The sequence below is a fragment of the Primulina eburnea genome, chromosome 4 (genome assembly GCF_022965805.1).
Source record: "Primulina eburnea isolate SZY01 chromosome 4, ASM2296580v1, whole genome shotgun sequence".
NCBI classification, from domain to species: domain Eukaryota; kingdom Viridiplantae; phylum Streptophyta; class Magnoliopsida; order Lamiales; family Gesneriaceae; genus Primulina; species Primulina eburnea.
Genome location: NC_133104.1, coordinates 41,405,413 through 41,425,142, shown reverse-complemented (window position 1 = coordinate 41,425,142; position 19,730 = coordinate 41,405,413). Strand labels below are relative to the sequence as shown.

General features: G+C 34.3%; 3 protein-coding genes across 5 annotated transcripts; 1 reads left to right on the top strand and 2 right to left on the bottom strand.

Moving 5' to 3' along the window:
* Positions 1 to 5,701: 5,701 nt before the first annotated feature.
* On the bottom strand, positions 5,702 to 10,548 carry LOC140829036 (uncharacterized GPI-anchored protein At1g61900-like). Of its 2 annotated transcripts, XM_073191981.1 has the most exons (8): positions 10,089 to 10,546; positions 8,774 to 8,953; positions 8,086 to 8,691; positions 7,658 to 7,900; positions 7,519 to 7,530; positions 7,004 to 7,147; positions 6,833 to 6,880; positions 5,702 to 6,146 (listed from the first exon to the last, which is right to left on the bottom strand). In XM_073191981.1, exons 1-8 carry the CDS (start codon positions 10,150 to 10,152, stop codon positions 6,076 to 6,078), a joined length of 1,368 nt encoding a protein of 455 aa, XP_073048082.1. In that variant the 5' UTR covers positions 10,153 to 10,546; the 3' UTR covers positions 5,702 to 6,075. The 2 variants fall into 2 exon arrangements, 1 of the variants encoding a protein (XP_073048082.1); XR_012117379.1 differs by lacking the exons at positions 5,702 to 6,146; positions 7,519 to 7,530 and having other exon boundaries at positions 6,827 to 6,880; positions 7,004 to 7,145; positions 7,644 to 7,900; positions 10,089 to 10,548.
* Positions 10,549 to 11,731: 1,183 nt separating this feature from the next.
* Positions 11,732 to 17,574, bottom strand: LOC140829035 (tRNA wybutosine-synthesizing protein 2/3/4). Of its 2 annotated transcripts, XM_073191980.1 has the most exons (10): positions 16,538 to 17,574; positions 15,612 to 15,996; positions 14,364 to 15,193; positions 14,048 to 14,228; positions 13,804 to 13,933; positions 13,161 to 13,396; positions 12,894 to 13,029; positions 12,467 to 12,543; positions 12,211 to 12,317; positions 11,732 to 12,075 (listed from the first exon to the last, which is right to left on the bottom strand). In XM_073191980.1, exons 1-10 carry the CDS (start codon positions 17,328 to 17,330, stop codon positions 11,975 to 11,977), a joined length of 2,976 nt encoding a protein of 991 aa, XP_073048081.1. In that variant the 5' UTR covers positions 17,331 to 17,574; the 3' UTR covers positions 11,732 to 11,974. The 2 variants fall into 2 exon arrangements, with proteins under 2 accessions (XP_073048081.1, XP_073048080.1); XM_073191979.1 differs by having other exon boundaries at positions 11,733 to 12,075; positions 14,048 to 15,193; positions 16,538 to 17,573.
* A 596-nt stretch (positions 17,575 to 18,170) lies between these two features.
* On the top strand, positions 18,171 to 19,627 carry LOC140829033 (ATP synthase gamma chain, chloroplastic-like). Its single transcript, XM_073191978.1, has one exon. It carries the CDS (start codon positions 18,376 to 18,378, stop codon positions 19,510 to 19,512), a length of 1,137 nt encoding a protein of 378 aa, XP_073048079.1. The 5' UTR covers positions 18,171 to 18,375; the 3' UTR covers positions 19,513 to 19,627.
* Positions 19,628 to 19,730: the final 103 nt, after the last annotated feature.

Here is a 19,730-nt window from a genome sequence, read left to right as displayed (position 1 = left end):
AGTCTTTAAAGATTAAAATAAGATTCTAAAATATAGAAAACTATAACATTGTCTATTTATAGATTGTTATCGAAGTGTGGAAAGTATACAACTTGTCCTATATTTGACTGATTAGTTTTATTGAATTTTTTTGATAGTAAGGGTTTACTGAATTACTTGTTTATTGTTTGCTATAAATATACTAGTTAAGAATTAGATATGTCAAAAATCTTCTATGAATATAAATATTTAATGGGTTTTATAGGTTAAACTCGTTAAACTTCGGGTATAGATCATGTCAAGTATGAGTTTAAGTTTTAACATGTCGATAAGGATATAAATTCTTTAAAATTTTAACGAGCCGAGTCTCGAATCCTAGTGAACCCGACCAATTTTTTTTCTCTAAATTGACGCTTAACTATGCCGAACAAGGTGATGTATTGTACAATTTTATTTTTTATTTTTACTTTTCTTGAGAAATGTAATTATGCAATTTTTCACGAGTCATATAAATATTTAGATTAACTAGAAAAATGCACGTGCGTTGCACGTAAAAACCTAAACTGTTGAAAATATATGTACAAAATTTTGATAATATTTAAATGAATTAAAACACGGTTAATAACATTTATCAAATGAAACAAACTAAGCCATAAAAAATAAAAAATCTTGACCATAGACGGTATATGAATCAGAGAAATTATCTTATCTACTTGACACACTTTCCAATATGCTTCTTGGTTGATTTTGACAACTCAACAACTCTTTGTCCAGGGGCGGATCCAGAATGATATGTTTAGGGGGCCCGGTCTACGTCAATTCCTGAACGTAGAAAAAATTCCAAGAATCCTTGTCGTTCCTTCTGATGTGTCTCCGAACTCGCGTCCCACAATATTTCACTCGTCAGTCGACAATATAGCAGATGTTTTGCAAAAGATTATTATTTCAAATGGCTTTCTTGATTGTGTTTGTATTAACCAACTATAAAGGTTTTAAGTTGGGACTTTGTAAAAGCCCGTTATTTAGGTTTTCAAAAAAAAATTTGCAGAACAATGTAAAAAAACAGCGTATAAAAAGAATTAAACATGGACCATATATGTAAACCTCGAAAGTTTTTAACCATTAGACTAATTATAGATACTTAAAATTTTGATGGGTCAAATAATATATGTACTAAATAATAAAATATATCTTATATAGTAAAAAAAATTAAAAAAATTCAGGGGGGCCGTGGCCCCCTCCGGCCCTACAGTGGATCCGCCCCTGTCTTTGTCGTAGTTTGTTATAATATGCATATAACTATTTTGGTATGCTCAGCAAATATCTGATCGTCTATAGCTATAAGATTAATAAATTTTCAACAACTATTTCTCAATCACTGTGAGAAAAATTACTTGAAATCTCTTCAAATGACTATATCTTAGAATTGTGTCCTCATTTAATTTGACACAATTCAAGAAAATCATCTTTGATCGTCATTTTTTGGAAGCTTTGCAATAATGATTGCGTGCATCATGTCATGAGGATGATATAGTTTCAATCTCATTTGTTACGTTTAGAACATAATATTATATTATTCATTGAAACAAAACAAATTTTCTTCTAGCGAGTTTATATTTTATTTTATAATATTTTATCTTGTAGAACGACATACAAAATTATTTATTGTATTTTAAAAATCTTGATAATATATACGAATAATGTAATTAAAATATGCATATGAGATATCATTCTAATATATGTCAAAGTATTTGTTTTATTCAATATCTCATCTAATAATATAACCATTTAGATTTCATGAGCATTTTACGATAGTCAAAATTAATTTGATGAAATATTGTAGAATTTTATTTGAATTTCAATATTTGGCTAAGTGAATTTACTTGACAAGGAGTTTTCTATGCTACATCATATATGTTATGAATTAGCTGGTTAGACACTTTGACTAAAAAAAGAGACAAAAACAATCTCGTATCACCTCGAAATATATTGAGATAATATTGGAGGAAATAAAGTGAAACTGGCTCGATGTCTCAATAAAATGCACAGAATTCATCTATTATATTGTGTCAACAAAGCTTTAGAATTGTTCTCACTTCTCATACCATTATAAATAGAATGATATTTATGTACAATTTGTTTTTCATGTATTTTTTTTTCTGAATGAATAATTTTTTTCTTTTTGAAAAACTATTTTATTGAGAAATATTGACATTTATATGTCGCACAACCATGAAGTAGCAACATAATCATTATATAACACTTAATGTACACATACAATTCTTCAATTTCTTCTTCATTGTGCTTCGTTGAAATTTAAATCTGAATCATTCTTGATCTTAAAATTTTGCTTTAAATATGATTTAATATATATGTATATGTTTCATGTTACTTAGTTGGACCTAATTTCAAATATCTATAAAAAAATGTGCTTGAATTATATCATACAGAAATTAGGACATAGTATGTAGGACTGAGCACTTGTCGTTTTACCAAAAGTTATAGCTAGTAGTAATGGTGCAACTCAAATCTTTTAAACCGCGCAACAGCTCAAGCACCACGGTTCGGCCGCTCAACCGAGTAGGGACAATTATTGCACCCAACAATCTTCCTCCTATAATTGCACTCATTGCAATCAATGAGAATCGAACCCGTGACCTTGGCTCTGATACCAATTTTAAGATTGAGCGTTTGTCGCTTTACCAAAAACTATAGCTAGTAGTAATTGTGCAACTCAAATCTGTTAAACTGCACGGCAGCTCAAGCATCACGGTTCGACCGCTCTACCAAACAGGGACAATTATCGCACCCAACATAGTAACACACAACATATTTTTTTTATTTAACATGTCTTTTTTTTCATCCTATGTTTGTCGAAACTTTTTTGTTCAAAATTTGACGCATTTCGTAGACTATATATATGAAAAACCAAGAAATTATATAATTCACAGAAACCATTTATTATTCTCTTCATAGAACAGAAGACCCAAAATACGTGGTTTGATTGATGTACTCTCATACTTATTTTTATATAAACAACAAGACACATCATATAATATCAGAAAAATCAATTACCGCTAACAATACTAACCAAAACGAATAAAAAAATCATAACACAAACAATCTCGATAAGGAAAAAAATGATAACTCAAAGTTTAAAAACAATTTATTTAGTACAATAACAAAGAAATTGAAGTATATACGAACAATAAAAAGCATAAATCACTCTCAAATTAAATATTAACCCATATTATTTACAATTTGTATAAATTTTTCAATATTTTTTTTAAATAAAGAGAAGACGTCTTATTAATGTCATCGTTTTATAGATATTCATTCCACTTCTTTAAAAAACACAAATGAAAAATGGTGCCTTGAAATCATAATAAAATCATTTAGAAAAGCAGCTGTAAAAATATAATACAAAGTCACACAATTTTTCTTAAACCATAGAAAAATATTAGACTATTGACAAAATATATGTAGCAACAACAAAACATGCGTTAACTTGTAATATAATGAAAATTTATAATCATGCATAATCATTGAATTAGAACAAAATCGCATGCCAAAAATCTACTGGATATTATATATTTTAATAATTTATCCATATTTGTCGTTTACATGAGGAATCTTAGACCTACCAATTTTTGTAGTTCACCTATTATTTTCATAATAAATAATATTACAAAAATAATATAAACAAGAACATAAAAACTCAAATTAAAATGTCTTCTATCAATCTGAGTAAAAAAAATTGATTAGATAATATAATAATGTCGTAAAAAATTTAAATATTGATTTATAGACAGAAGTTTTGAAATATATTTGTCCCAATAAATAAAAAATATTATCTCTTGATATTCTGAGACATAAGGTAAAAACGAAGAAATATTTCAATTTTTTAATATTTTTTAAGTCACTTTAAACTAAGTAATATAAGCAAACAGAAAACATGCATTATGTGTTTAAAAAATAACAAAATATCTTAATAATAAAAAATCGAAAAATAACCATTTTTGTTGGATATTTGATTTTGTTTTCTCTTTTCTTTGTGCAAACAAACAAATAACAAAAACAATCCAAACACAATTACATGATCAATACAAATGACATATAACAATCAAACATGTTAACGCTAGGGTAAAAAAACTCCTCTCATTGCAAGAACAAAAAATGATCAAATAGAGCATATTATTTAGTAATATTTATTTAGCAGCATTTATAAAAAAATTGACTAAATAACTTAAAAACAGTGTTTGAAATCTATTACAGAAAAATATTTCTCTCAATCGTATATTTTTATTGACACATGAGGAGTTTGAAAATATTTTTATTCTAAATGAGAGAAAGAAATTTTGTATGACCTTAATATTTATTAATACTTTATTTTTATTCAATCCGACTCATCTCTTTTGTCTTCCTATTATTATTTGACGGCAATGTATAAATTTAAGTATTTAAAATTAAATTTAAAGTAAATTAAAATAATAGTTAGTTTGATTGAGTTAAATACACTATTAATGATCTTATTAAACTAAAATAAAAAATGACTTAAATAACACCATTAATATGACAAATTGTAATATAAAAAAATAAAGTGATTTTCTGTGAATTTGAAAAAAAAATAAAGTGATTTTGTGTGAATTTGATGTCAATGTAATCACAATTCACATTCATATATAGATATTAGTATAGATTAGTATAGATAGATAGATTAATTTAATTTTAATTAATTTTAAATTTTAATTAATTAATTTTAATTTTATGAAATAGAAAATGAAAAAGAAAACATGTATTCAATTCACATATTTATATTAGTATGGTATAGATATAGATATAGATAGATTTTAATTAATTAATTTTAATTTTATGAAATAGAAAATGAAAAAGAAAATATGTATTAATGATTAATATGAAAATATGTATTAATGATTAATATTAAATGAAAGTAAGGATATTTTTGTAAATTCACAATTCAATTCATATATTTATATTAGTATAGATAGATTTAAATTTTAATTAATTAATTTTAATTTTATTAAATATAAAATGAAAAAGAAAACATGTATTCAATTCATATATTTATATTAGTATAGATTAGATAGATTAGTATATATTTTAATTAATTAATTTTAATTTTATGAAATAGAAAATGGAAAAGAAAATATGTATTAATGATTAATATGAAAATGTATATTAATGATTAATATTAAATGAAAGTAAGGATATTTATGTAAATTCACAATTCAATTCATATATTTATATTAGTATAGATTTCAATCGGCCCAATAACACATGGGTTTGACTGAATTTAAAATTATGTCAAAACTGGAAATAAAAATAAGAAAAATTACAGAAAACAAAAAAAAATAAAATCTAAACAATATAATTCAGGGAGAAAAAAACTCGTGAAACACAACAGCTTTTGACTTGCAACTATCGATATTAATATTTCCATAAACTACCAAAAGAGTTTCTGGTATGACATTTCCATGATAACTTTTTTAAAAATCATTGATCCTTTCCAATTTCAAGCATGAGCTGCGTTTTGATGGGTCATTTTGGATATGAGATTTTATTTTTTATGTTAGCTTTGCAAAAAAAATATTATTTTTGAGATGATGAATAAAATTTTACATAATTGTGTAAGTTATCCCGAGGTCTTAGTGCCAGCCATGCTATAAATTTTATCGGCAATTTGACAAACAAATATAAGATTAAATAAATTGGTGAAATATTTGAAGGCCAGAAACAACATTCCCTTTTCCCACCCCAAATTTACAAGGTAATGATCAAGTAGGAATTTTACAGGAATTTTATCACCTTCCTTTACAAAATTTCTTATTTCACAATCACACAAGAATGAGTAAATTAACATTATATATATAGAAGTTAAACTAAACAACACATGACCACATCACCTTCAAGTCAATTTTCTACTGGGGAACGGGCGGAATCCTCTTTTCGACTCCAGACTCTCCCGATGCATCCTCGCTCGAACTTTACACAATATTCTTAACCTCAATAACTAATGCTAAACAAACGCCTAGCTTCCTTTATCAAACCAAATTGAGAAGATGGTTTCGCCAAGTTTTACATAACAATCAAAAGAGCAGCAGAAACCATTAAAAGCAGTAATGAATTCATGTCTGTGCATCGAAGACCTGAAATACACGACGTTTCCTAGTCAAAAAGCATAATAATACCATAATAGTATAATAGTAATAGTAAACACTAAAACACATGAGAAAAACGGCCACAGAACATGATGCGAAGAGCCGGTATTATTCATTCTAAGCATAGCCATTCATCTAATAACTAACTCATCACATAAAGCCAAATGTAAGACAATGCTGGAGAAAGTTTCGGGGATCTTTTGAAGCCGTACTGACAAAAACAGTAAGTGGCGTTCTACTGCCAAGTATCCGTATTTGCCGGGATACAGAAGTTTATTCAGTAGGGAGATGGGGGGAGAGGGGATCACATGAAAAAAATTCGAAATGGTATATGTAATATTTCTAAAAATGAAATACTCCCTCCCAAAAAAATCTACTATCGCTCCCCACCTCCCCCTTTTCATGTCCCATTCCCCTCTCTGAGATTCCTGGAACAATCCCTGAATAAATTCTCCATATAAAGATCTTTTTTTCTTCAGAGAAGAGGAGCAGTGGATTGTGATAGACAACTGATATAAAGAATAGAAGAAGTATTGGCTACTTGAATCTATAGATCACTAAGATCTTTTTTGTCATTTATCCAGATTTATCAAACTTGAAAAGCCGACCTTCAATACCAAGCATTACTAATAAAAAGTTACAACCATAAACATATTGATGGAATGAGAACTTACTGCTTTGCCCAGACGATGCAGCAGCAGGCAGTGCTGGAATTTTGATGGCTGTGTTTAGAAACAGTTGTGGTATTTGTGAGAGAGAATTTTAAAGAGGAGTTAACTTTTTGGTGTGAAAAAATCTACCACTTGTGAAGAAATTGTAGTAATAAAATTATCTAGGTGACGTACTTTTATTGCATGAAGAAGCTGGTAACTGGGATGTAGATGGCCAAGGAGCTGGAATGTTGTCGTTCAAGTCGCATAGGAAGCTGACCCCTGCGGTTACGTCGAAAACCACGTCTGATGGCAAGCTCGGTAAAAGGCATCCAGACTCTATTTTCAAATCAGAGAATAAATCAAATGAGATGTAGAGGGTGCAAAGGTAATTACTAATTTAAGAGTGACTACATGGCTTGTCAAAAGCTGTTTCGACTCAACAAGGTCCAAGATATTACACGATTGAATTTGCATGGTATTGAAATCTAAAATTGTCTTTTCAAAAGATTAGATGCTAGTATTATTGGCACCAGCCGTTGATGATCATAACATCTCAATTTTCTAAAGTCAACAGTAAAATAAGATGGATTAATAACCATAACTAAATAGATGACAGGTGAATTGGTTTATAAAAAGTCTAAATAAAAAAAATCACTTATTTCACAAGGATCAGAACAAAAGGTGAAAGCAATAAATGAGAAAATTACCCTGTGTACCAACTGGAGCACACAAATGATGATTCCAGGGAGATCAGCACGGAAGAATGAGAAACTTTTCACCATTAGCATCAGCAGAACTTTATTTTATAATAAACAACACGTAATTAAATAACAGAAAAGAGTTAACCTTGCAGGGAGAAATCTTTGAGGCTAATATGACACTGGTTATAAACATCATTTGTAATATTCGCTTTTCGTAATTTTACTCCAAGTGAAGCTGCACAATTCAAAGCTTGCAAGTTTGTGACAAAACTCTGCCTTTGCAGGTGAGAAACATAGCTCTCGACAGCATTGCAACATGCAGTCTGGTTATTTGTTACACTGCAGCCTTCTACAACATGGCTCATGTTTGGAAAATTCAGAGGACACACTGTAGAGCATTATATAAAGGGTGTCAAAAAATTAATAATGTCAATTGAAGATATTGAACGTGAAATCATCAAAACACAAAAAAAATAATCCAAATTCATGATCTTGATGGAAAAAAAGATATAAATTAATAAATGGTGGAGTCATAAGGTTGAATACATGATAACATCTTTATTCACATCTCACCTTTATTAATCCTGCAGTTTGATAGTCCTCGAAGAACATCTTTTGCACGTAAAGGATCGAGTTTACTCGCAAGCCACCTTAGAACGATACCTTTGCAGTCATTAACCCTAGTTGTATGGTCAGAAAGCACATGGGATCCATCCAGGCTCAGCATATTATAAGCTTTTTGAGCAAGCTTTCTGGCGGCATCCAAAATAGCATTCTGGCAAACTTGCTCGCAGCATTCATTCACAATATCAATCTTCCCACACGAAGAAAGAAGGTTAGATGAATCCACCATGCTCTCAAACTCGGAAACATCGCTAACCGGGCAAGAGCCTTCTGTAAGATTTGATGAATGAATAAAGCATATCTTAGATAAACCAACATTGGCACCCTGACCCACCAAAATTTGCTCAAAATCCGAAAGGCAATGGGAGGCAAGTGTTCCATTTAAAGCAAGTCTGTTGGTTACATTACTAGATTGACCAATGAGAATGACCAGAGTGGCTTCTAATTGAGGGCAGCACACTACATTGGCCAACAATGGTGCAAATGCAGCCATGCAATCTGTTGACGTCAATTGCATCATGCTTGAGAGGGAAGTAAAGTTCAGAGTACATAACCCTGTGCCGAAGGAGAGTGAAATAATGTCAATTTTAACTTCCATAACTTAAATGATTTTAAATTTTCTAATGCGGGAACAAACCTGATAATTTGGGGATAGTATTATTTGTGAATGGTGTCAAGGGAGAAGGTGCAAGAAGAGGAAGAAAGGGCTGAGGAGAGGCAGTAGGAGAAGTATCAGGCAAAAATACATCAGCTCGTCTTTGCCTTAGCACAAAACTTCCGTGATATTCCGACAAGGAGCAGTAGGATTTTCCAATCCCTGTATGACACAATGGTTATAAGAAATATGATAATTTAAACGAACTCAAAGATAGAAACATGTTATGCTAATCTTCTGGGTTGCAAGAAATTTTAGATTAAATACATCACTGGGAACATGTGTGGCCAAGTTAACAGAACTAAGCGACAGTATAATACACTATTTCAAAGAAAATCACGTATAGCAGCTTGATGTTCATTTTTTGGAAGGTATGCCCATACGGTGTCCATGTGCTTGCTAGAATTTTTTCTTTCTTGGAACGAGTAAAACATGTTCTAGTGCTAGTAGCACTATAATTCCAGAACAATGACCAATTATAAGTTTACGGGTTAAACTTGGATCAGGTTGCCACTAATTGAATATATTTGCAAAGCTCCAAGCAAAAATATCTTATAAGGTATCAAAAAGTTATCCACAGAACTTTATCAGACACTCGTTCAATTGAAATCAGCCCAACTTGCAGGCTGCTGCTGACATTTTTCCGCCACTCTCTATTATTGAAAAAAATGAAAATGCTATACAGGTTACGAAAGTTAAACGGTGAAAACATCACCACATTATAAAGGCATAATGACTCAAGCTAGAAGGATGCAAGAGCAAGGATAGGGAAACTTAGGTTGAAATTTAAGCACCGACTAGTATAGGATACGTCAACCAAATGCACCTGCGAGAAAATAGTCCAGCAATTTTTTTCCGAAAAACAAAAAGATTACGATAAAATAAAAGGCTTAAATTACCAAATTACCAACTTAAAACCCTAGAAGTTGACTGGCTAAAAGAAATTCAGGTCAAATCATCCTACAATAGATACCAACTAGCGAAACCATAGGACAAATAGAAAAGCAACCCAGTAAAACAACTACAGTAAAGATCATTTATTTAGCCAATGCAGCAAAATTCAGAGATTCAAGCAAAAGCAACTAATGGTAGAGAAGAACTCTGAGGGTGTTACACTGCAAATCAAATATTTAAAGCCCAATTTCCACAAACCAACTTGATCGCAAAGTCAATTATACCCATTTGGTTTCTTGAAAAGCCAATCATTTCCAAAAGACAGAGGTGAAACAACCCACAGATCACGCTAAATTGAAGCAAAACCCGTTAATAAACTTAAATGTAAGGTGTAATTGCTCACCGGGAAGAATCAAAAGCACAACTAAAGGATAAAGACTGAAACTTCGAGCTACCCCTCTTCTCATTTCTCTTTGCTGTACTTACTGCAAACAAAATGGCGGACAATACAAGATGAACGTGCAATGAGTTCAAGTTTTTCAAACAAGAAAATAATTTCAGCTCAGGGAAGCACAAAAAAAAAAGGAGAAAATTTCAGAATTTCAAAATGAGGGAGTGAAGATAGGCATCTGGGTATAGCGGAAGGGGGGTTGGGGCAGCCATGAATGAGCTGCTCAAGTTGAGTGGGGACAGAAGCAGTAATTAACGCAAGCTGTACATATTTTGTGAGAAAGGGCCCACTTTTTCAAGAAAAATATAGAGGAAATTCTTGATTCTTCTTGGTGTGGAAACTCAGATAACACACAGCAGTACGAATCGATCCACCTAAGGACCGAGGCTCGCATTAAAGTCCATGGACAACCTTTTTCTTCACAATTTGTTTGTGTGCCTTTAAGACTCACGTGCATGGCACGTGATGCATGGATTTCAGGGTTTTCATTTTTTTTAATAGAAAAATAATCCTTGTCCGAAATCCTGGTTTTTGTTTCACAGGGGACAGTGTTATTCTACACCAAGAGAACAATACACAAGAGAAATTGGCCAAAAAATAAAATAGATTTACTTTATTTCTTGATTATACAAAATATAATATTTTATTTTTCATGGAATCAGCGAAGTCACAATAATTCGACTGAGAATGAATATGTTATTTAAATGGATATGGAAGGATTATTTTTTACATGAAAATTACAAACAGAAATGGAGAAGATGAATTGCAAGCAAAAAGAATAGTTTATTATTGGCAAAAACTCTTGTGAGACGGTCTCACGAATCATATTTTGTGAGACGGATCTTTTATTTGGGTCATCCATGAAAAAACATTATTTTTTATGTTAAGAATATTACTTTTTATTGTGAATATCGATAAGATTGACCCGTATAAAAGACTTACTCCTTAAAATGTACATATTATATTAATGTTTTTTGGGTCATCACTTGGATGATGAAATTTTTTTCAAATTCTATTTTAATAATAATAATAGTACTTTCTCTATATCGAAAAACATATTATACATGAAAAAAAAACTCATTATTCGTTTGTTGTGTGCATATATATACATACATATATATAATTCAGATTATATAGATATATTATAGTTGAATGTTACAATATTACCGGCAAATTATTTAGGTCTTAAATGAGCTTCAATGTGGGTAATTAGATGGGGAATTTTGGGCATTAATAATTTGAATTCCCTTTGGAGTAAAGTAGTAATAATTGCCAGACATTTTAAAAATAATTTAAATAACAACAATTTTTCAGGCTTTGGGTACGACTCGAGATGGTTCATTTCACCCTACCTTGTGAGGCACTGCCCCATGAGGTGATCAAAGGCCCAGATTTAAACACACATACACCCCATGAAGTGATCAAAGGCCTAAATTTAATCACCATGTAAAATCAATGGCTGAGATCCTGTGAGGGCACTGCCCGCAGGGGTAGGATCGAGTTAACCACTCGAGATGGGGACATGTTAGATTTAAACAAATGGGGACGGCACGAGTCTTCCAAACTTTAAGCAGGTGAGATCTCAAAACTAATAGACTCAGCCCGTTGTCATCCCCGGACAAAAGTCGAGTCCTATGTTGAATTCGCATGTACATTTCAAATCCAATACTACAGCATAAGAGCGCCCCAAGACAACGGCCAACATAAAAGCTTTCCACTATAGACATTTGCTCAACCTGTAAACCTTGAATCAGTAGAGGGCCTCCAAATGTTACAAGTTCAAGAACTCCCAAGGGAACAACGTTCTTCTAGAATCCGTGCGACGATTTTTTTCATTTCTATCTTAGTCTGCACCTCACATCGACAACTAGATGCCTGATATGTGGAGCATACCACTTCACTTTCTCGAGGTGATCAACCGAAACCTCCCAGCAAAGGCCTGCAAGCAACGATTTTTATCTCATCAGATTCACAAAATTTGACTTTTGACAGTATCATTCTCTATTTTTCAAGATCATATTTTCTAAAACGAAACACTGTTTGGTAATTGGTTGAAGATAAAGATAGATGATGCCTTGCGATTTAGCTATGTCAGAAATGGAGTGCACAACATGATTCGTCCACGAACTCTCCTCTGTGTCCTTCACGTTCCCGTGGATGTGTAAAACTCCGCCCTCGTCTCTGCAGATTTTTAAGTCACATGAAACTTGGAAAAAGAAACGGTAAACATGACCCAAGAATGGAAAAGCAAGAGTCCATAAAGATGATGAATAAAGCACTCATTTTTTGAATTCGGGACATGCTAAAATACGTGGACTGATGTTATTCACCTTAGCGCTTCAACGGCGGTAACCCAACTACATTCACTGGATGGAAGGAGGCCTAGGCAGACTCGATCAGCAACTCCCTGCATAGAAAGATAATCCATGTAAGCTTTCGAGAATAATCAGAACAAACGGGGAATATGATAATTTCTTAAGATGGTTAGTCTCCTTACTATGCACATTAATGTGCAAGTCGATTCATTAATTTTTTTTCTGTCGTTTATAGTTTTTTGCTTCTTTCCAGACGCACCTACCTTGTTCCCTAAAATAAAATTTCTTTTCAAAATTACCTTTTTATGTTATCTAAAAGATATCACTTACTTGCCACAGCTATTTTTCAGGGTAAAATGGTAAGACACACCAGAGTGTTCAATTTTTTTACTCTGGTATAATAGACAAGTAAACATTTAAATTCAGTGACGCAATGTCATACTTTAGGAGCTGTAACTCTATTATCTCCTTCCAGGACAACACAGCGGTCAGCCACAGAATTGGCAAAGAGATTACGATGGAGTGCTTCAATGGCATGGGGATTCCACTCACAGGCATACACCATTTTTGCGTTGGCCCTAATTTACCATCGCATATAAAAATAGAAGCGTTAGTGGAAAATACACTCATATCAAGCATCATGCCACATAATTGTTAGCAGCAAGAATTCAGAAAATTAGAAATTTTCTAGAGATAAATAGGAATAGACCTCAGAAGGAAAGGAAGAGTAAAGTATCCTATGCCTGCGAACAAATCTACAATAACTTGTTCTTTACATTCTAGTCGGGCCATCCGAAGCTTCTCGGAAAGATTACCCCAAGAGAACATGCACTTGGTGGTATCAAAAGAGTAGAGTATGCCGTTTTCACGGTGATCAACCCAACCACCATCTCCAACAAGAATCTCCAACTTACTGTCCCTCATTCCAGTTTGTGCAATTCGATTCTACAAAATATCAACACAATCCATCAGCAAAGAAATGTTAACATTACAAATAAAAACTGAACCACGGGGTTTATCATAACATTAATTCTCATGTCTTTTATGTATCTAGCAAGGAATAGTTTAAGGGCATATTTGATCAACAGGAGAAGTGCACGATAATTTGGTAAAAAATCTAATATCATACAAGTGTGATTCGAGCAAAGGCTTTGCAAAACAGAGAAACTCAAGTCATTAAAATCAGGTAACTGAATTAACATTTATACATGTTCACTTCAGCATTAAACAAGCAGAACCAAGATACTATAATCTGGTATTGCAATATTTTAATCGTAAACTAGAATACATATTTTAAAAAAAACATGACAGAGAAGTGGCCTGTTAGATGAAGGGCTATGTCTCCAACATACTTGTCGCGCGAGACGTCGAGTCCCAAGTGATTTTGCAACTATCGGCCAAAGCTCCTTTCCAATCGAGTCCCACATTGGATCCTTGAAGGATGTTGTAGGGAGAACAATCATATCTCCTACTCGTTCCCATCTGCAGCAAAGAATAAATTCATAACAAGCTGAATAATGCGTATTCCAGTTAAAAGGGTCTAAGTAATTGAAAGAAAATATTACTATATTCATATTTAATTTAAAAAATTTGGACCTCAAAGGCAGTTGTTCTATAAGCTCTGATGGAAGCCTGTGATGATTCAACAAAGGTGCTACAGCTTCCTTCATCACTTTGAAAGGAGAAGTAGGAATTTTTTTAATGTTTGCAACTTCATCAACGATCTTAGTTGCACCACAAGCTTTTAGAAGATTCAAAGCCGATGGAGTCGAGATACCTTTCAACATGTCAAAAGAACATGCCGTCCAGGATTGTTGATCATTGGATACTTCAACATTGTTTTCAACCTTTGACATATCTTCAAAGAGAGCGCTAAATTTTTCAGTCACGGGGAAACAGATACTCATTTTACTGTCCAGAGTGTAAACCTTTCTTCCGAGATCCAACCAACCAAAATTTTTCAATACATCTTTTCCCAATTTTGCATACTTTTTATCAAGCCGAAGAACCCAAGGTTTGGTTATGACCAAGCCTCCATTGTTTCCCCTTAGTTCTTCAAATGTAGAGTCTTGGAGAGCAGATTGATTCACCTTGAGTTCAGTTTTATGCGAATACAAAACAGATCGATTCTTTTCCTCTTTTTGTCCCATAAATTCTGAATCATGACATATCGACAGCAAACGACGTAAATCAACCTTCATAGGCTGACTGAACTTAGTCCCAAATGCATAACAAGATGCCCCACCACCAACTATTACTAGATTATCACCAATAACACTTACTGTGCTACGAACAAAAAGGCTTTCTTCAATAGACTGCATCCTTATAGTCTTCCAAGAGCAGGACAGAAGATTCAGTAAAGATAATTCTTGATACCCACTGACAGGACATCCACCCAACACACCAAGATAATTTGAATAAATGAACATCGAGTGTGAAAACCTAGCATTCGGTGCAACCCCATATGTCTTCATCTTATTCCACAGGCTTGTTTCAACATCAAAACTGTAAAGATCCCCAAGTGCTTTCTCCCCGTTGTATCCACCAAACATATACAACTTAGAACAATTTGATTCCATAGAATGTGAATGAAGGGGACCAGGCCAGTTTCCCTGAGTTTCTATCTCTGTCCATTCAGAAGTCAATGTGTCAAGGACATAAAGCGACGATAATATTTTATCATTACAAATTCCACCAAATACATATATCTTAGAACCAACCACGGCTGCTGCATGTCGATGCCTGAGGAAAAAGTATACAAAAACACATGACAAAAGGACAAACTTCAGGGGTTGGACAGCCAAGTTCAAGATTCAGAAACCACATCAAGCAAATAGACTTTCTTAAGGAGAATTGATGAAATCATACCCCCTTGCATGGATAAAGGAATATTACTTTCTGAAGGAAAAAGAATACCAATAAAAAAATACACAGATTATGCTTTCTCATGAGTGCTAACATGGGACATATGAATTGTTTTTTTGGATAGGAATCAATGGGACTTATGGATTTAATCATGTCAATACTAAAAAATGCAAAAGCATCTTAGATTAAAACATGTGGTTAATACAGGATTACATATTTAAGCAAGGGTTACATGATTGTACAACAGTTCTTACAAACTGAAAATACATAAAAGGTTGCAGACTTAAAAACTAACCTTGGGGGGAACAAACTGCCAGAACATTGTAAAAACTTCCATTCATTATTGGCCATGTCAAAGACCCAGACATCATTCAGAATATTCAGAGGATCAGCCCTACCTCCAATTACATACATGAAATCCCCAACAACAGAACAAGTATGTCCTAATCGAGCAGAAGGTGTTCCCATTACAGCAACTATCTCTACCATTCCAGATTGTGCATCCAGAAGCACAAGATCATTCTTACGTTCATGTCGTCCAATTCCTCCAAAACCACCAAAAATAAGAATTTTCTTTTGGTCAACTGAACATGCAGAATGACCCCACAAGAAAAGTCTTTCAACAGGTTCACCATCTATCTCAACCGTAGATAGATTGAAGGAAATAACTTTACATGATCCTGCCAATGATTTTTAAATATTTAAACTTCCGTCACATTAATTGAAAGATATCCTGCAATTAAATATATATTAGCATGCGACAGTAAACAATTTTTCAGGCAGCTGTGACCATTCATCAAAAAGGTTTGTACAAGTGCAAAACAAAAGACAGTGCAGGTCTATGAAATTACATCAATTTCAGATGACATTTAAACGCATAGAAAAATCCACACACAAAGGTTTATCATATCAACTGCAAGCGAATATGGGGTGATTAACTGTTGCCCATGGATAACCAGTATAAACTGACCAAAAAATTATGGAGTGTCATCAGATAATACTTAATAAATTACCCTTTAATCAATGTTATGAGTAAGGCAGATAATATAGCAAACATAAGAAACAGCAAATGTATACCACTTGACATCTAGAAAGTAGAAGCCTGCTACAACACTGGGTAAGTAAATACCATTTGTATTCTTACAAATAACAGTTAAAATTTCATCCAATCAATTTAAAAGGAAATAACAGACAATGACTATCAATCAATGTGATGACTACCATTGGTTTCAGAACTCAACTTCCCCTCCTGTCCAGCGACTACATTCCCTACAGAATTCCCCAAAGATTCAATCCTTTTGACCTCGCTATACTTCTCAGAACCACAACGAAGCACTTCACCTTCCACTGGAATAGGACTACTGGAAAATCCATTCTTTATCAAAGTACTCAGAAAAAGATCGGTTCTTTTTCTGTTAGCCTCCATTTTTTCATTAGCAACACCAACAAGGTACTCAACATACTCCTGGGAAACCACGAGCTTGATGGAATCCCCCAGCGGAACCTCCAACCGGATGGAGCAGCGTATCGCGATGATAACTCTCTTACTGACGCTGGTAATGCCACTCTCTCTGAACCCAGAAGAAATAGCCAGAGAAACCAAACACTGAGCCGCCTCCAAGTCTCTGCACTCAACCGCAATAATCAAAGGCTCAAACCTGAACACTATACTGTGAGACTCCAGGTGATCTGACTCGCTTGTGACACGGGAAGGAGGGGGATCCGATGAAGCAGGGTAAAGGAGGGGAAGGAGGGAAGATGGGTGAACTGGGTCGTGGGAGATGAAGATCCAGGTGCCTCCTTTGGCCTTTTTCTTGAGGGTGGAGTGGTTGGTGGGATGGGAGAAAACGGAAATACGGCCGGAGCAAGAGCTGGTGGTGAAGAAAGAGGGATGTGAGTTGATGGCGTTGAGGAGAGGAACTATGGGTAAGTCTAACGTGCCTTTGGGGGAATTATCAGGCTCCGGCGACTTCATAGCGACCATGGCAGCGGCTTTCCTCTTGTCAAACACCATCGGTATTGCCAAAACCCTATTCGACGAGTGCGCGGGGTTTTAGATGCGACTCAAAACACAAGTCAGAATTTGATCCAATCACATGAGGAGATTAGGCTTTTGAAAAGTTACAGAGAAGAAAAATTGTACTTAACAGCATGATCATTGGGCATCAGACGTGAACTATCCAAATCCAAAATATCCAACCCCATGAAGGATAATTTTCACAAAAATCAATTGATTGCAAAGCAAAATTCCATTCTACTTACGACCAAATCGTTGATAAACGAGTCAAGATATCCGTGAATAGTTAGTGAGCATGTGATATTATAAAAAACTTCTCTTTTTCTATCAATTTTTTCACTAAAATTTTTATTTTGTATGTCTAAATTGCAAGTTGTATCATGTATGAAGATATTTATTTAAGTTTTTTACTTCTAAACTTTTTTTTCGAAATATGATGGTAAAATATTGGACTATTAGCCAACCGATTCGGACTGGCTATATGGTTTATGTTTTAAGATTTTATTATAAGCATTTTTTATATTAGTTCATTCTTTGCTTCAAGCCATCCGGTTTCATGTGAATAATATTACAATCCTATAAAACTCACATTAAAAAATACAAGTTTAGATTCTCATCTTGCTAAAGAATAATATTTGAATTAAAATTTGACATATTTGACATGATAAATTCCGTCACTTTGATGCAAGTTGATGGTTCTCCTAACAATCGTTGCCACATAAAAGATTTAAGATTAAAAAAACCACCATTGAAGGTTTCAAAATCTTGCTCTCAAACCCAAGGTTTTTTTCACACAACCTGGTCCACACTAAGCATTCTCCTTCTTACAAAATCCTTATCCTAAAATCTCATCCAAATACTCCCTCCACCTCTCGTTCCATCCCACCATTCATCACCAAGAAAACATACCACAATGCAAACAGCAACAACAAATACAGATAAGACTCAAAATCATTAGCTAACAAAACCAGAATCCCACATTCTCTTCTCTTCCGCCATTGCCAATTCTTGTGTTGCATCTTCGAGAAAAGGTGACAAAATTATGTCTTGCTCGAGTATCACTATGTGGGTGTCCTCAAAACCCTCCATTTCCGACCCTTCCGCTCTCTCCTCGCGCTCCTTTATCACCCCTTTTCAGCTTCCGAGTTCAAACACTTCCAGCTCCATTTCCACATCATCTAGACCACCATCTTCCACCCAAGTTCAGTGTAGTTTACGCGATCTGCGTGACCGTATCGAATCGGTGAAAAACACCCAGAAAATCACTGAGGCAATGAAGCTTGTGGCTGCAGCCAAAGTGAGAAGAGCGCAGGAAGCTGTGGTCAATTCCAGGCCTTTCTCTGAAACGCTAGTTGAAGTCCTTTACAACATCAACGAACAGCTTCAAACGGATGACATCGACGTCCCACTCACCAAGGTTAGGCCAGTCAAGAAAGTCGCCCTCGTCGTGGTAACCGGCGATCGTGGCCTGTGCGGCGGATTCAACAACGCCATACTGAAAAAAGCCGAGGCCCGTATCAAAGATTTGAAGAATCTTGGCCTCGAGTACACAGTCATAAGTGTTGGTAAAAAAGGTAACACGTATTTTATCCGCAGACCTTTTATTCCTGTGGATAGGTATCTCGAAGGCACCAACCTTCCGACTGCCAAAGAAGCTCAGGCCATCGCCGACGATGTATTTTCACTATTTGTTAGCGAGGACGTCGACAAAGTGGAGCTTCTGTACACCAAGTTCGTGTCATTGGTTAAGGCTGATCCTGTAATCCATACTTTGCTTCCATTATCACCGAAAGGAGAAATCTGTGATATCAATGGCGTCTGCGTCGATGCGGCAGAAGATGAATTCTTCAGGTTAACGACAAAAGAAGGGAAATTAACAGTGGAGAGAGATGTAGTAAGGGCTAAAACTCCAGAATTTTCGCCAATCTTGCAGTTCGAGCAGGACCCAGTTCAGATTCTTGATGCCCTTCTTCCTCTTTATTTGAACAGTCAAATCTTGAGGGCGTTGCAAGAATCGCTGGCCAGTGAACTTGCTGCTAGGATGACGGCGATGAGCAATGCTACAGATAATGCGGTGGAATTGAAGAAAAATTTGTCTTTAGTGTACAACAGAAAACGGCAAGCGAAGATCACGGGGGAGATTTTGGAGATTGTTGCTGGCGCCGATGCCTTGGCCTAAATGCACTTCTTCTTCCGCCCTGTAATTGTGATTCTACTTTCTTCTGGAGTATTTTTGTCGGAATTCAAATACATAATTCTATAACATAATGGCAATTTCATGACATATTTATTCATACCTACCTACAATTACTGCCTAATCCATTTTATCTAGAGCTGTCAGAATAGACCAAGCTCGCCCATCAACCCACCCCCATCCCCTTGTATAAAATAAATGAA